The sequence below is a fragment of the Schistocerca americana genome, chromosome 7, assembly GCF_021461395.2.
Source record: "Schistocerca americana isolate TAMUIC-IGC-003095 chromosome 7, iqSchAmer2.1, whole genome shotgun sequence".
NCBI lineage: Eukaryota > Metazoa > Arthropoda > Insecta > Orthoptera > Acrididae > Schistocerca > Schistocerca americana.
In genome coordinates this window covers 576,982,004-577,000,544 of record NC_060125.1, presented here as the reverse complement: position 1 = coordinate 577,000,544, position 18,541 = coordinate 576,982,004, and the positions used below count along the sequence as shown (strand labels likewise).

At 41.9% G+C, this 18,541-nt stretch overlaps 1 protein-coding gene across 1 annotated transcript in view; it reads left to right on the top strand.

Moving 5' to 3' along the window:
* Positions 1 to 18,541, top strand: part of LOC124623101 (protein O-mannosyl-transferase TMTC1-like) — a 195,129-nt gene that overhangs the window by 139,172 nt on the left and 37,416 nt on the right. The window contains exon 9 of the mRNA XM_047148892.1: positions 8,257 to 8,362. Within this exon, the coding sequence (XP_047004848.1) occupies positions 8,257 to 8,362 (106 nt within the window). The remainder of the gene's footprint in view (positions 1 to 8,256; positions 8,363 to 18,541) is intronic.

The following is an 18,541-nucleotide window of genomic DNA, read 5'->3' as shown; positions in this document are numbered from 1 at the left end:
GGGTCATCGAAAGTTTTCAGTGCTAGACGCACGCCATCGTCCCAACCCTCGCCGGAATACGGCTGCGAGCGAATGGAATAATGGACGAGGGGTACCACGTATTTAGTATGCGGCGAAGACGGAAATTTGCGTCTATCGAGGAGAGTGTGTAAATAGGTCCTGCAGAAAGGTTGGCTGTTGTGTCCCGACAGTGGAGCGGTCAGCGCGTCTGCGTAGTAAGCAGGAGGTTCACGTTCGAACAGCCGTTGCTGTATTTCAACGCACTGTGACAGTGTTGACGTCTGTCCTTCGATATTTAAGGGGGGACGTTGATGAAATTGACCAAAAATATCCATTTTCGATTTATTTTTTGTTTGTTAGAACAACTCATGGACAATAAGTTCCCAAAGTTTCAATGTTGAAATCGCGTCCGAAGTTCCTGAAAATTAATTAAAAGTGTAACGCAACCTCCCTGCCATGCCCACATTTTGAATCAGCACTTCAATACCAGCTTAGTGAACAACGATTCAATGTATTACTTTCAACAAAACGTGTGCGGGATACATCTAGAAGGCCGTGATACATACTCTTTCATTTTGTAGACCATCTTTGAGTCTGTTCCGTATCTTATAAACTCATATGGAAACGATGCCTTAAAGACACATTTCCATCTGCTACAGTTGCCAGAATTGCAACTTCTGATGCAGTTACTGTATTTAATGGTGGGAACGTCGGGAGGATGAAGGTATTAGAAAGAATGGGCTTCAAGATAGGAAATTTTACCCAAGACATCCTGAAAAAATAAATTTACAGCGCGTCCCTGCAGCTGTCAGTTGAAGACCTGGTAAAGGAAAGAAGATACACAAAAAGAAACAAGAAGAGAAGCATTGAAGGGAAAGACGACCCAGAGTACAAATGTGGTGCCTTCTAAAGAAGCGACACAAGAAAAAAAGTTATGTTGAACTTTAAATTGCATTTCCTGAAAAGTTTGTTTTTTAAAGTTATGTACCTTTTCCTCAGATTGTATGAATGTTAGAATTATGAAATTTTGTACACGTATTTCTGTATACCCAATAAACGTTGTCTCAAGAGCAAATTTTGAAATTCTGATTGCAAGCTGAGACTGTGGTGAAGTGCTTGGAATTTTGCATGAGTTCAAAACTGTACTTGTGGAACGATAATTAAAAAATTATGAAAATTCTCCTACTTGACCTATTCCAAAAACCTCATGAGAGACGTTACAACACATAAAGAAATGAAACAGAAAAATTTTGTAGAAATCTCTTGAATACTTTCTGAGAAAAAGGAATATACATTTTTTTAAAATAAAACTTCAAATTTCATTAAAAATTTTGAATATATATAAACAAAGGATTTTATATCTAAATGTGTTACTTTCATGTAAAGCGTGATACAAAATTTCACTGCCATGTCTCCAAACCTGTGGATTTGGTACATTTTTGAAATAGTGTGTGTTTTTCATCAACGTCCCCCCTGAAGGTCCAATTGTTTTCCGAGGCAATACAGATGATTTTCGAACCTTTGTCTTGCCATCAATATAACGGAGCTCCAACGGCATCCACACCTTAGTCATTGTCTTGTGACGCCGCCAACCCATGTTATATACATGCGAATCAGATTGCAGCACACATTCAGTCAGATAATGTGTTTCAGTATACAAGTACTTACGAACAGCAGAAGCTGGATTGCAGCGAGCTGATGACTTAACCAAGTGCAAATAGAGTACCTGTGTAGTGAGTAATTTCAGCTGCATAGATGATGGTAACATTTGTCAAGCAATTCACTGTAGAATTAATGTAATACTCACACGATGATCGCTGTAGTCATACTGCATCATTAGCATCTCGTGAATGTAGTACAATATTTGTTAAATCAGATTACTCAAGCTGATGCCAAATGAAGAGAAGCAACGACGCCACCAAACTGTCTTTACTTAGGTAGTCAGTGCTAGATTATGTGCGCCACCATTAACGTACTGTTAGCAGTTTGACAGCATAACACCACCACATCCACTAGCAACCTGTGCCATTATCATCATACAATTGTTACCCGCAGCGATTACAAGTTGCTGATGTTTGTCAAGAACAGTGGAAAGCGCCTATGATTATGAAGTTCCATTTGCATCACGCCTAGGAGTGAGCGAATCCTAAATAACAGTAACAGGTTACCCAGTGAAGGAAAGAGTCCACGTATTGTGTCGAGTTCTTGCAGTTTGATATTAATTTAGTTCCTGATGGTTTCACACTAATGGGTTCTTTTGGCTATCGGAATACTCATATGGGAATTATCAAAGTGTAATTGCTAGAGCAGTCCACTACCTTAATAGCAACTCATTATGGATTGAATATGACTCAAAGCGACGTTAACTTGACGTTTCCGTCCGTCTCCTGACGACTTCCTGAATGAAGTCTGACGTGCCCTCACTACTGCGTTGCCTGCTGCATGAATTCTGTAAAGTGTTGTGGTAGCTGGTAGTCACTGCTGAATACAGACATGTGCAGATATCTTCACCGCTCTGGGGGAAGTCGTCTTTGCTACATTTTTTTCTTACCGCTATTAGCACAATAACGTAAGGCTCATTCTGCTGACGTACTTGATGCCCGCAAGTTCTTAACCCGGCGGAGGTTGCGCTCCTCGAGGTAATGAGAGCGGTCGCACCGGGCCTCACAGACCCGGGAGTCATTTTAGTTGTTTAATGTTGTATATTTAGTTCTCCTAAGTCATGTCATATGTTTGCCATCGTTATAGAATACAATAAAACGAAACTCAATAAAATAATATGTGTAATACATGTATTGGCCAACTATATTTATAAATAAATGTTATAGGAAATATATATTAATCAACAATGTTTGTAAATGAGAAACAAATTTTAATAGTACGCTTTAAGTTTGAACTATCTTTACTTATTATTTACTTCTAAATAGTAACTATAACAATATTTACAAACGAACATGGAATGGTCCTTTACGCAAATGTACTTTTATCGTTTCATACATTGGTAGTTCGTTTTCCTATCAATATTACTTGAACAATAGTAACATCTTTTCCTTCCTTTGTTCGATGTCTGAGAACTGGTTCCACTAGATGGTTGTGGATACAATATTGCAAATAAGTTGTCAATCGATGATGTCAGTTGCCTGGGAATATTTTGCATGTACTTCCTCCGTTTCACCTGCTCAGCTGCAAGACCAAAAACACGTTCTTTCAAAAAGGTACCCCTTTGTCTCGGAAGAGTATCTATTTTCGAACTGTACACTACCATTGCATTAATTCCACAAACATTCAGCAGTTAATAGAAAACGGTCATTGGCCAACGTCGAGTATTTCTGGCCGCATTCACAGAGCTGTTTATCCTATGTACTCTGTCAACCCCAGGTTTGGTGGCATTGTGAAAAGAAATTATTTCCGGCCTTTTGGTAACTGTTTCACTTTCAATCACAGCGTCATGATGCATACTAGATATACAATAATAGTTTTTGTGTCATCATACAAGAATAGGGTGGAGTTCAAATTTTATTTATTTGCAATTCCAGGTGGTAATTCTTTTTTATTTTTTCTTGCCGTCCCAACCATTGTCAACATTTTATTCAACAATTCTTCGGCCAGTGAAAAGCTATTGAAACAGTTGTCCATAGTAATATTTATATATTGTGTATAGGCTTCGTCAGAAGTATCATCACGTCGGATGGAGACATAACAGGCGAGGAGGGTCCAGGAGGATGTTTTCCAGCCTAAATTTCCAAATAGAAGGTATAAAGCGTCCGTGCGTCGGTAAGGGCAAACATGTTTACACGGTACCTGGCGCGTTTCGAAGGTATATATTGCTTGAAAGAGCATCTTCCTCTGAAAACCTCAATCTTTTCGTCAATTGTAGCACGTTCCTCAACAGTATATCAGTTTTGGAAATTACCAGCGATTCGTTCAAAAAGTTCTCCAATTGTAGATATTTTATCACCTTTTCCTCGCTCTTTACGATTTCGTTTAATATCGAATCGTAAATTTTGTAAAAAATATCTAAACCTCTGCATGCTCATCACTGCTCTGGCAAATTCATCACCGGTTGTATTGCTAGCCCATATTTCCTCGAGGTTTGTACGATTCAGTTTTTCAAACCAAGTATATATATTACGCCCACAAATGCCCTCAATTCTACATCGTCTGTATCCTTCGCATCGCTTTCTCGAAAAAAATTATCTTTTCTGGTGCTAATTTGGAAATTTGGCACTGAACTATAGTATTTATTATGTGGTCCTCAAGAAAAGTTCCCAGCAGGCTAAAGGGGTCGTAGCATGTTGTGCTTGTCTTTTCACACCAGGTAAATGTGTAATAACGTTCCTTTCCAGGCTTCTCCTATTTCTAGGCGGAATTTTCTTGGTCCACATACTTTCACCATCACGATCAAGAAAAATGTCGCCAGTGTCATCCTTGTCCGAGGAATTATCTTGCTCCGTGTCAGATGTTTCCTCCCTCTGTTCTAAATAGTTGTCGCTAGCCACACCTTCCGCATCCTCATCTACAAATTCATTCTCACCCTCGAAGTTGGAGGTGTTGCGTAAGCCCAGCTCAGGAAGATCATCGAGGAGCATAGCATGAATTCATCGTACACTATCGTCGTCCTCAGGCGGTAATATGAATCCTTCTCCCTCCACAACTGAAAAGGCTAAAGAAAAATATGTTGACGTCTCCGTGCACAAACAAAAGTGTTTTGAGAAAAGTAACGTGACTAGTGGGGTGGTTCTGACGGACCCCTGAGCCTCAGGGGCCTATTTAGGAATCCTACTATGGAATAAATGCATTACATAATGTCAATAATCGATATGTTACAAATATTGCACCCAGAAGGAAAAATAAATAAAACTTACTGTGACAAGGAAGGTCAGGGGGACCTGCAGATGAAAACTCAACAAAGATAAGTACACTTAGACAGCAGGGTGAGAACCCCAGTCGTGCTGATGTTTTCCGCATGCACAGGACGAGTGGAGGGAGAGTCCCACCGGACCTCCACACCGGCTATTTCCTGTAGAGTTTGTCTGTAATTGTCAGGTCTGTCAGACCCATGCGACGGCCGCGGGGTTAAAAAAGTATCTGTGAGCTGTAGTAATTCATGAAAGTAAACAGACTGTTGGACAAAATAATGGAGAGATCCTTGCTTTTTGCGTTTCCGATAGCGCCTGCAATAAGAATTGCTGTCATATTATGCTTTAGAACCCTAAAGTGCTTATTTTTTCACTTAATACTAAAACAGAAGCTATGATATGAGAAAAGGAAATAAGTTAAATGCTTCTCAGAAAGTTTATTTTTTGTGTTTATTTTCTCACATCGTCCTAAAACACGGCCGTTGATATGAGAGGAGGAACTGATATACACGCTTCCAAAACATTATATTTCCTTTTTTGTTACTACTGCGTGCATGAAAGCTCTGCAGTTAATTTTTGTGTGTTGGATAAATTTTGATATTTCCTCACAATACTTTGTGAAAAGGTTTCTTCACTGGTTAATATTCTGATGACTAATGACATGATTACCGTCTCAGTTGCTCCATAGCAGCTGTGAGTAGAGTCTCACGTTGGTTACTGTAAGAACATGCAGGGAGTGATGTCCGATAACTACAGTTAGAGACAAGGAGATTTCTTTTTCTTTATGGCGAAGCGTCTGCTGCAGTGTCCACGCTCAGCCAACAAACAAATCGCGGTGGCATTGGGCGCTGCTAATCGCTGCACATGTCACGAGCCGGAACAACAAGAATGCACCGTCTCTACTAAGGATTTTCTTCTGTAGTGGTCAATCCAAGGTTTGGTTTGCAACAGCTACAATGGCAGCTTGTCTCCATTCTGTGCGTCTTTCAGCTTTCCTCTTCATTTCTTTATAGGTGTTACCTACTAAGGATATTATGGAGTTAATACATCTTACTTACTAAACATAATGTGCAGGACATGAGTTGGGAAAAAATTCAGTTCGTAGTAACTAGTCATTGCATTAAAATACTTTATTAATTTGAATCAATACTACTAACATTATAGAGACAAGTAAAAATAAATATTTCATGAAATATATATGTGTCATAGGGGCTATTCGAACAATAAATAAGACACATCTACCGCACATCTTTGCTAGCTCCGAGGCAACGTGCTAGCCTACCCGGTGCAAGCTGCTTTGGTTCACCTTTTGGGACTAGCCGAAAGCCAGAAGTTTAATTCTTTTGTAGCAGAGCTACCAGCAGACTGATAGAAAGTCAATAAGGGAACGCACTAGCAAAATTCGTTTTGCTACTTTCAGTAACCCATAGTGTCACAGCGAAAACCTTATGGTACTACGGAACTCATAATGGCACTTTTGTTATGTGCTGACGTGTTGTTTGTTCTTGTGAATACATAATTTTATCTATGCACTGCCACATTTTCATAATACTTGAGTATGATACAGAACATGAAGAAAAAACACATCTTTTCGAAGTCAGAACTCGGTAATATCCTACTAATTAGTGTTAAAATAGCCACAATTGTCTGACGGACACTTAATGCTTTATTAAGACAGATTGCCGTCGTGATGTTCCTGTAGTAAGTGAATCAAAATTGTCTTTTCCATTAGTTCATTGAACACAACGGTAATCGTCAAAGAAAGATTAATCAGCCTCAGTATATTCTTTCACAATATCTAAAACAGTCTCTCAATGCTGAAGTAGTTTACAAATTCTACATCTGTAGAAACCTACTGATTCTAACGAAGTCATTAAATCAGTCCAGTTTGAGGAGCATTTTCGTGTGGAAATGAATTGCCTTGACGTTTGATCGATCAAGAGCGGGAAAGGTAAAATTATCGAATATACGATCAGAGGGACAGGTGCCCGAGAGATGACTTCCCTATCTATACAAGTTCCTGAGAGATGCCTTCTCTATCAATCTCCTGCAGAGCTTTGTTTATCAAATGAACAGAGTGCGTAGCACACGTGATGTAGTTTTTTCGGTCGCATTTCTTACACTGCGACTGAAAGGTATCTCAGTTGTTGGCAAGATATTCCCGCTGTGATGGACACACCCTTGGGGAAGAATTCGTAGAGCAAACCACACTTTTGGAGATATCAGATGCAAAATATTACGTTCATATTACTCTTTGCTCGAGTTGGTCTTTTGGTAGGGATCAGCTATTCGTTTCTTTTTAGGAAGTTAACGATAAAGGCATCGTAACTCGTCACCAGTAATAGTATTCCATAGAAATGCCTAATGAGCGACCTGATGACGTTCAAGCGAAACTGCAATAATAAATCACTCTGTTGAATTTTGATGTTTCGAACTAGAGCGTGCAATACTCCTATACAACACTTCTGAACCTTGTTAAATGGTAATCCGTTACTTACATCAGTACTCGAGACTTCCTTCACGCGAAAAATCATTCATGCCAGAACGATCTTTGTTGAAACAAGAATATCTTTTGCTGGCACATTTTTTCCAATAACACTCGCTCCACGCACAGTTCAAATCTTTTGTTCTGCCTCCTCTGCGTTCACCCCTCTGTTATGCAAAAAGTAAATACTGTGTTGTAGATGTTACACGTTTTTCCACTTGCAACCCAATTTTACAACGCTTAACCGTAGTTCATGATTTTCAAGTATGCAAAATCCAATTATTAGCTTCACGATGATAACTATAACTTCAAATTCTAAAATGACAGTTCATACATACACTGACAGTGTCGCGCTGCTTTCACCTGGGCGGCGCCTGATTTCAGGGAGCGGGTGGCCTCTGGCCGGTGGTCGGTAGCCCCTGCAGTGCGAGGAAACGCTCGATCATAAGCTTTTCTGATCAGAACGCAGCCACGAACTGTAATGCGGAATTGTTTCTGGAGGTATTTGTTGTTATTGGTGGGTAGGATGTGAAACGAATTATCTTAGATGTTCATTCAGACTTATAACTTTACACGAGTGCCGATACACGGTAAAACAAAAAATTGTCGGAAGCGAACTCGAAACTAGAACTTTAGAAAGCACGACGTTTACCACTAGACCACGGGCTCACACAACATGACAACATCTCGGAAGTAGACAACACTGTCTTTTGGCGCTTAAATTGTTGCCACGTTGTGCAGATGGGTGGACTTAGCGTGTCAGGTGCGGTCGTTTTTATTCGCCACCTTAAGTGAACGACTCGGACTTTGTGTCTGTTGCAGCCGGCCGGCGGTCACGTTTTATGTCTAAGACTGTACATATTTAGTAGATTACTCTCTCACTTCGTTCACAGAGCACTCTGCTTTCCACAGACACCTCTCTGGACGACGTGCTACTCTGGTGCATGCTGCGGACCTCTACCCACGACCCAGCTTCCCCAGCTTCACCGAAAACGGCAACGGGAAATCCTCAATGCAGGTGAGTGTGTCTTTCGGATTTCTTTAGGGTGGTATTCAGTGCAATACATCATGAGTCAGAAAGCAATTTCCAACTTTGAAATGATGTACAAATTTATTGAGATAACATACAGAATTGTACATGTGTCATCTTGCAGCAAACAAACTCAAGTTTCTCATAAAAGTGTCAATTGTCATTTTGTGATGCGGCGAACATCCCACCAGTAACCAATTCCTTCCCACACTCGTTGCAGCAAATCGGGTGTAACTTGTACAACGGCAGCATAGATTCGATTTTTAAGGTCGGCTAAATAGTTTGTTAGGGGAGGAACACACACACACACGGTCTTCAGCGAAACACTTAAGAAAGGAATCGAGTGCTATGTCTTCGGAGCGAGGTGGCCATGCATTTGGCTCCTCAAGGCCAGTCCACCAACCAGGGAAGCGATTATTGACTTCCTTGAGGTGGTGCATCGTTTTGTTCGTAGTAAACCATCATATCTCGGCCACGTTCATTGATCTGTGGAAGTAAAAATTTTCGAGGATATGCTGATAGACAATACAGTTTTTCCACGAAGAAGGATGTGCCGTATATACTGAGTTTGCTAAGAGCACAAAACACATTAACAGAGGGGCTGTCACGAAGGTGTCCTAGGGTGCGTGTGGATTTTCTCTGCCACATATTCTGCAGTTGTGGGTGTTCATCAAGCCACTGATATGAAATGTTAACTTGCTGCTGAAGAATAGTATGTTCAGAAACGTTGCACGAGCAGCCTTACCTGCATCACTGATGTGCTATGTCATTGCGAATCTGTATGATTTCCGATGTAAACGTCGTCGTAGTAGTCGCGAGACATTCTTTTGTGGAAAGCCAGTCTCGCGAGACGCACGTCACTTCGATTTTTGTGGACGGTGGGCAAAGGTCTGCCTAACGTGTTTAACATAATCATCTGCACGAGGGCAGTCTGGCGATTTATCATGTCGCAGTGAACAACCTGTCTCAACAAAGTTACTGTACCAAGAGCAAATTGTAGGCCTACTTGGAGGTTAGCGTATTCAGGGGTAAAGAAGTGCCAAACAGTTGTTACAGAGTTCGTTTCATGAAATCAAAACATATAGCGAGTACGCTCCGCACCAGTGAACGTAGCCATATTAACTATGCACTACGCTGACGTTGCTGGTGGCGGAATGGAAAACTGATGCACTATGTGACAAAAACTTTAGGTTGTTTGTTACAAAATGACACATCTAACGTCCGCAGCTCGTGGTCGTGCAGTAGCGTTGTCGCTTCCCGCGCCCGGGTTCCCGGGTTCGATTCCCGGTGAGGTCAGGGATTTTCTCTGCCTCGTGATGACTGGGTGTTGTGTGATGTCCTTAGGTTAGGTAGGTTTAAGTAGTTCTAAGTTCTAGGGGACTGATGACCATAGATGTTAAGTCCCATAGTGCTCTGAGCCATTTGAACCATTTATGACACATCTAACGATTCCGGAAGTCATCTCAATAAACTCAAATATCTTTCCAATGCTAAAAAGTGCTTTTCCACTAAATCTGTATAGATGGCTTTTGCCGCGCGGGATTAGCCGAGCGGTCTATGGCGCTGCAGTCATGGACTGTGCGACTGATTCCAGCGGAGGTTCAAGTCCTCCATCGGGCATGGATGTGTGTGTTTGTCCTTAGGATAATTTAGGATAAGTAGTGTGTAAGCTTAGGAACTGATGACCTTAGCAGTTAAGTCCTTTTTTTTTCTTTTTTCTTTTTTGATGGCTTTGTTGAATTGACGGCAATATGTTATACTACTGATGCGAGTGACTACTGAGACAACTACTGTGAACGCGGTGACCATCTGTTGGCACTTACATTATATACTCTTACTGGTATGGAAACTATGTAGTTCCAGTTAGTAAGGTAGTAATACAGAAAGAACAAGCCTAGTTGGAGCTGTCTCGCTGAGGCACTGGTGCATTGCGGCAAATTGCAGGCGCCATGCTGCCAGCGGCCCTTCCCAGGATACTTGAATGTGCATCGTGGAGAAGTGACACAATGAATACGACGAAGACATAGTTCCATGTAGAGTGTCCCTCTTGTAGAGGATTTTGAGAAACGAGGTAAACGTCGAAAACGAAAAGTTAATTTTTTATTGGCCTACATGACTAACACCTCACAACAACGAAACTCTTGAAAAGAGACGTCACTGGTCTCAGTTCGTCCATAACAAAGGTGCATGAACGGTAGACACACTCTCCCCAATAACCCTGTAAGCCAGTTCTTATTCAGTTGGAGCTGCATTCAAGTCTCAAATCTTCGAAATAAGCACTTGAGAGTTCATAACATCCACAAACAGATGACTCCAGTGTGCTACGGTTGTAATTTTTGAGACATGCGTATGGGGCCTGAAGGTAACATATTGAATTGCCGAAACTGGTAGCGAAAATTAAAGAAAATAAAAAGACTTCTTAATTTGCACGGCTGTTCGGCTTATTTCTTTGTTAAATAGTTATTATTCTGTTTTTGCTAATGTTTCTTATGCCAGTGGCTTCATATACCTCAAAGGAAAAGCTGCATAGGCGATGGCGGTATTCGAGCCGCAGGACCTCCTCTTTCTATCAGCAACCTTTCACGTGTTTAAAGACAGTAATGTCGGACTACCATGTACCGCTGTGCTACTGAAGTAAACGGGGTATCGTACATCAGTTTTAATCACTCCGTAAATGGTCACCGAGCCAGTTGGAAAGACCACGTCAGCGACCTGCACGATCTGTAGCAAATTTCTCAACCCAATACTGGATTAGATAAACTAGTGAAAGAACTGAACAGTGGAGCTAAACTATTTCACCCCATTGCTTGCACAGGTTGTCTATGATATGGTTGCAGCAGCTGATCCTCTAGGACCCTCCACACGCTCCGCGTTCTAGGAGCGTGATAAAGTGTACTTATTGATGAAGACTTTTACACCAACACGTAAGAATTCCTAAATTTCAAAAATTGGAATGAATCTGTGTCGAAATCTTCGATTATTTTGGCCTTCCGGGGCACTACAACCTGTTAGTTCATAACCTCAAGTTCCTGAGACGGATACTGTTCCATCTTCTGTAACCAGTGAATACCTGTGAATAGTGAAAAACTCCAGAGTGAAGAAGTCAGAGACAGTTGTATGTCGTTTTCAGCACAGTGCGACCAACTTCGATACAGCACCTACTTGATCCACTAGATTATGGGCGTGCATTGACAGCATACCTTTCAGGTATCCTTTTCTGCTGGAAATTTGTGGTAAGATCTTATGGGACCAAACTGTTGAGCTCATCGGTCCCTAAGCTTACGCACTACTTAATCTAACTTAAACTAACTAACACTAAGGACAACACACACACCCTTGCCCGAGGGAGGACTCCAACCTCCGACGGGGGCAGCCGCCCACACCGTGACAAGACGCCTGAGACCACACGGCTAACGGCGCGGCTCGGCTACCTTCATAGTGAGATGGCAGACTGAAGCTACAACATTCGCATCTCTCGTTTTAAACAGGAGAGTCGAAATCTATTGCACCAGTCAGAATGCTGCGTAACTAAGAGAATGTGAAAACTAATCAGTTTACTAACTCATAGTACGTACACAATGACCTCCCAATTCAGACGATACAGTTCCTGAAAGGTTCAAAGAAAAGTTGAGTTTGATTTCAAACACGTACACGACTCATACGATAATAATTGGTGGTGACTTCAATTTACCCTCGAAAAAATGGTTCAAATGGCTCTGAGCACTATGGGACTTAACATCTGAGGTCATCAGTCCCCTAGAACTTAGAACTACTTAAACCTAACTAACCTAAGGACATCACACACATCCATGCCCGAGGCAGGATTCGAACCTGTGACCGTAGCAGTCGCGCGGGTCCAGACCGACGCGCCTAGAATCGCTCGGTCACACCGGCCGGCTAATTTACCCTCGATATGTTGGCGAAAATACATGTTTAATTCAGGAGGTACGCATGAGATATCCGAAATTGTGCTAAAAGCATTCTTTGAAAATTATTTCGAGCAGTTAGTTCATGAGCCCACGCAAATAGTAAACGGTTGTGAAAGCACTTGACCTCTTGTTGTTGTTGTTGTGGTCTTCAGTCCTGAGACTGGTTTGATGCAGCTCTCCATGCTACTCTATCCTGTGCAAGCTTCTTCATCTCCCAGTACCTACAGCAACCTACATCCTTCTGAATCTGCTTAGTGTATTGATCTCTTGGTCTCCCTCTACGATTCTTACCCTCCACGCTGCCCTCCAATGCTAAATTTGTGATCCCTTGATGCCTCAAAACATGTCCTACCAACCGATCCCTTCTTCTAGTCAAGTTGTGCCACAAACTTCTCTTCTCCCCAATCCTATTCAATACCTCCTCATTAGTTATGTGATCTACCCACCTTATCTTCAGCATTCTTCTGTAGCACCACATTTCGATAGCTTCTATTCTCTTCTTGTCCAAACTGGTTATCGTCCATGTTTCACTTCCATACATGGCTACACTCCATACAAATACTTTCAGAAACGACTTCCTGACACTTAAATCTATACTCGATGTTAACAAATTTCTCTTCTTCAGAAACGATTTCCTTGCGATTGCCAGTCTACATTTTATATCCTCTCTACTTCGACCATCATCAGTTATTTTACTCCCTAAATAGCAAAACTCCTTTACTACTTTAAGTGTCTCATTTCCTAATCTAATACCCTCAGCATCACCCAATTTAATTTGACTACATTCCATTATCCTCGTTTTGATTTTGTTGATGTTCATCTTATATCCTCCTTTCAAGACACTGTCCATTCCGTTCAACTGCTCTTCCAAGTCCTTTGCTGTCTCTGACAGAATTACAATGTCATCGGCGAACCTCAAAGTTTTTACTTCTTCTCCATGAATTTTAATACCTACTCCAAATTTCTCCTTTGTTTCCTTTACTGCTTGCTCAATATACAGATTGAATAACACCGGGGAGAGGCTACAACCCTGTCTCGCTCCTTTCCCAACCACAGCTTCCCTTTCATGCCCCTCGACTCTTATAACTGCCATCTGGTTTCTGTACAAATTGTAAATAGCCTTTCGCTCCCTGTATTTTACCCATGCCACCTTCAGAATTTGAAACAGAGTATTCCAGTTAACGTTGTCAAAAGCTTTCTCTAAGTCTACAAATGCTAGAAACGTAGGTTTGCCTTTTCTTAATCTTTCTTCTAAGATAAGTCGTAAGGTTAGTATTGCCTCACGTGTTCCAACATTTCTACGGAATCCAAACTGATCTTCCCCGAGGTCCGCTTCTACCAGTTTTTCCATTCGTCTGTAAAGAATTCGCGTTAGTATTTTGCAGCTGTGACTGATTAAACTGATAGTTCGGTAATTTTCACATCTGTCAACACCTGCTTTCTTTGGGATTGGAATTATTATATTCTTCTTGAAGTCTGTGGGTATTTCGCCTGTCTCATACATCTTGCTCACCAGATGGTAGAGTTTTGTCATGACTGGCTCTCCCAAGGCCATCAGTAGTTCTAATGGGATGTTGTCTACTCCCGGGGCCTTGTTTCGACTCAGGTCTTTCAGCGCTCTGTCAAACTCTTCACGCAGTATCTTATCTCCCATTTCATCTTCATCTACATCCTCTTCCATTTCCATAATATTGTCCTCAAGTACATCGCCCTTGTAGAAACCCTCTATATACTCCTTCCACCTTTCTGCCTTCCTTTCTTTGCTTAGAACTGGGTTGCCATCTGAGCTCTTGATATTCATACAAGTAGTTCTCTTCTCTCCAAAGGTCTCTTTAATTTTCCTGTAGGCAGTATCTATCTTACCCCTAGTGAGACAAGCCTCTACATCCTTACATTTGTCCTCTAGCCATCCCTGCTTGACCTCTTAGCAACAAATAATTCTGGGTTAATAACCAGCATCAAAACCGATATAGGGATTAGTGATCACAGGGTTGCCGTAGCGAGACTGAATATAGTAATCCCCAAATCCTCGAAAAATAAGCAGATAAAAATTCACTTGACGCCTTCCTGAGAGACAATCTCCACTCATTCCAGAATAATAATATAAGTGTAGGCCAGATGTGGCTTAAATTCAAAGAAATAGTATCGGCAGCAATGGAGAGGTTTATATCAAACAAACTAACAAACGACGGAGCTGATCCTCCTTTGTACACAAAACGGGTTAGAACGCTGTTGCAGAAACAACGAAACAAACATGCCAAATTTAAACAGACGCAAAATCCTCAAGATTGGCGATCCTTTACAGAAGCTCGAAAATTAACGCGGAGTTCAATGCGAGACGCCTATAACAGTTAGCACAACGGAACATTGTTTCGAAACCTGTCAGAAAATCCAAAGAGATTCTGGTCGTATGTGAAGTATGTTAGCGGCCAGTAACAATCAAAGCCTTCTCTGCACGATAGCAATGGAGATACTATCGAAGACCGTGCTTCCAAAGCAGATTTACTAAACACAACCTTCCGAAATGCCTTCACAAAAGAAGACGAAGTAAGTATTGCAGAATTCGAATCGAGAACAGCTGCCAACATGAGTAATGTAGAAGTAAATATCCTTGGAGTAGTGAAGCAACTCAAATCACTTAAAAAAAGCATGTCTTCTGGTCCAGACTGTATACCAATTAGGTCCCTTTCGGAGTATGCCGATGCATTAGCTCCATACTTAACAATCACATACAACCGTACGCTCGACGAAAGATCCGTAACCAAAGACTAGAAAGTTGCACAGGTCACACCAATATTCAAGAAAGGTAGTAGGAGTAATCCATTAAATTACAGGCCCATATACTTAACGTCGATATTCAGCAGGATTTTGGAACATATACAGTGTTCGAACATTATGAATTACCTCGAAGAAAACTCTCTATTGACACACAGTCAACATGAGTTTAGAAAACATCGTTCCTGTGAAAAACAACTAGCTCTTTATTCACATGAAGTGCTGAGTGCTATTGACAAGGGATTTCACATAGATTCCGTATTCCTGGATTTTCAGAAGGCTTTTGACACTGTATCACACAAGCGGCTCGTAGTAAAATTGCGTGCTTATCGCCTCTTTTATGTGACTGGATATGCGAGTTCTTGTCAGAGAGGTCACAGTTAGTAGCAATTGACGGAAAGTCATCGAGTAAAACAGGAGTGGTTTCAGGAGTTCCCCAAGGTGGTGGTATAGGCGCTTTACTGTTCCTTATCTACATAAACGATTTTGGAGACAATCTGAGCAGCCTTCTTCGGTTGTTTGCAGATGACACTGTAGTTTATCGACTAATGAAGTCATCAGAAGATAAAAAACTGCAAAATTATTTAGAAAAAATACGTGAATGGTGCGAAAAGTGGAAGTTGACCCTAAATAACGAAAAGTGTGTGGTCATCCACACTAGTGCGAAAAGGAACTCGTTAAACTTCGGTTACACTATAAATCAGTCTAATCTGAAAGCCGTAAATTCAACTGAATACCTAGGTATTACAGTTACGAACAACTTAAACTGTAAACAACACATAGAAAATGTTGTGGGGGAGGCTAACCAAAGGCTGCGTTTTATTGGCAGGACACTTAGAAAATGTAACAGAACTACTAAGGAGACTGCGTACACTACGCTTGTCCGTCCTCTTTTAGAATACTGTTGCGTGGTGTGGGATCCTTACCAGGTAGCACTGACGGAGTACATCGAAAAAGTTCAAAGAAAGGCAGCACGTTCAGTATTATCGCGAAATATGGGAGAGAGTGTCACAGGAATGATACAGGATTTGGGCTGTAAACAATTAAAAGAAAGGCGTTTTTCGTTGCGACGGAATCTTCTCACGAAATTAAAATCACCAGCTTGTTCTTCCGAATGCGAAAATATTTTATTGACACCGACCTACATATGGCGGAACGTTCACCACGATAAAATAAGGGAAAAGAGACCTCGTACGGAAAGATATAGGTGTTCATTCCTTCGGCGCGCTATACGAGATTGGAATAATAGAGAATTGTGAAGGTGGTTGGATGAACCCTGTGCCAGGCACTTAAATGTGGTTTGCAGAGTATCCATATAGATGTAGATGTATATGTACGCATTCAACATTGAAGACGTTGTACCGCTTTAAATAGTTGTTCGCTGTCGTTGATTTCTTATGTAAAAATACTCAGCTCGTCATCCTGTACCACCTACAGATTTCTGACCCTCTTGGCTTAACACACCGTGTGCATAGGGGACACTAGAAGGGTGGAGACGTACTCTCGTATACCTGTTCACTTCGTCTATGCGTGAAAAACTTTGTCTCCTGAAGCATCTCATATTACATAAGAGAGATAATCACGTATTGGTGCACGTGAACACCCTGGAGTGTTTCACAACCAAGTTGGGTTTCTCGTAGACTTTGATTTCTATAGAATGGTAGAAGACATAGAAGCTGCTTCAAAGACTTGAACTAGATCTACTTACAACAGCGGTTAGAGATGATATGTGCTGTTCACACACCAACTTGTGCACGACCAATGATGTAAGAAACGTTGCTCATTGGAGGAAAATAGCCGGCGCCAATCAGCAACCGTTCACTTTCATTCTGAGTAGCAAATTCTTAGCGTGACAGATACTATATTTCCATGACTGCCAAAATGTGCGACACACAGCTGTGCACTGGAACAGTGATGAATGCCTCCTCCACCGTGTAACGAAATCGTAACAGCAATTCTCACCGTCTGTGGTGGTGGTTTGCAAAAAATCTTACGTCTGTGGGGAGTGACCTAGATGGGGTGCATCATCCACAGTCATTTGTCCGCTAGTAAGGCATGTGAATTACGCCGCGAGGAGAGGCCGCGCGGTTAGAGGCGCAACGTCACTGATTGCGCGGCCCCTCCCTCCGGAGGTTCGAGTCCTCCCTCGGGCTTGGGTGTGTGTGTTGTTCTTAGCGTAAGTTAGTTTAAGTATTGTGTAAGACTAGGAACCGATGACCTCAGCAGTTTGGTCCCTTAGGAAATCACACACATTTGAACATTTGATTACCATATCACAGATTTCCTGCAGACAGCTTCTGTTTAATGCCTTTACAGTCATATTGGTCCCTGTTACCTATATTCGCAGCACAGAGCGCAGTGTTTGATTCGAAAGTCACTTCATCTCAAACGCACACGAGTCTTCAGTCTCACTTCAATCCATTGGCCACTACACAAACATTAGCTTCAGACCAGTGTGTTCAGCATTACATGGAAATTTTAATACGTATGTGTCTAAGGTGAGGTGTCAAAAGTCATGGGATATCATCTAATAGCGCGACCGGCCTCCTATGGCCCAGCATAGTTCAGCAGCTTGACTTAGCAGGGACTCAATAAGTCGTTGGAAGTTCCCTGCAGAAATATTGAGCCATGCTGTCTCTATAGCCGTCCATAACTTCGAAAGTGTTGCCGGTGCAGGATTTTGTGCATGAACTGACCTCTCGATTGTGCCCTATAAATGTTTGATGAGATTCTTCTCGGGCGCCCTGGTTGACCAAACCATTTTCTCCAATTGTCCAGAGTGTTCTTCAAGCCAGTCGTAAGAGCTGTGGCCTGGTGAAAAGACGAGTTGTCATCCTCAAAAATTCCATCGGTGTTTCGGAACATGAAGTCTATTAATGGCTGAAAATGGGCTCCAAGTAGCAGAACATAACTATATCCAGTCAATGACCAGTTCAGTTGTACCAGAGGACACAGTGCATTCTATACAAACAGAGCCCACATCACTATGCAGCCACCACCTGCTAGCTCAGTGCCTTGTTTGGAACTTGGATCCGTGGCATCGTGGTGTCTGTGCCATGCTCGAACCTTACCGTCGGCTGTTATGAACTAAATTGATGCTCATCTTACCAGCCCCAGCTTTCCAGTCTTCTAGGGGCCAACCGATATGGTCACAAGCCCAGCAGAGGCTCTTTAGACGATGTGGTGCTGTTACCAAAGGCACTCGCGTCGGTCTTTTGCTGCCATACGCCATTAACGGCACGTTTCGCCGCTCTGTCTTAACGGATACATTCAGCGTACGTGTCAAATTGAATTCTGCTGTTATTTCACGCAGTATTATTTGTCTGTTAGCACTGGCAACTATTCACAAACGCTGCTGCTCTCGATCGTTAAGTGAAAGACGTCGGCCACTGCGTTGTCCGCGGTGAGAGGTAATGCCTGACATTTGATATTCTCGGCATACTCTTGACACTGTGGTACCTCG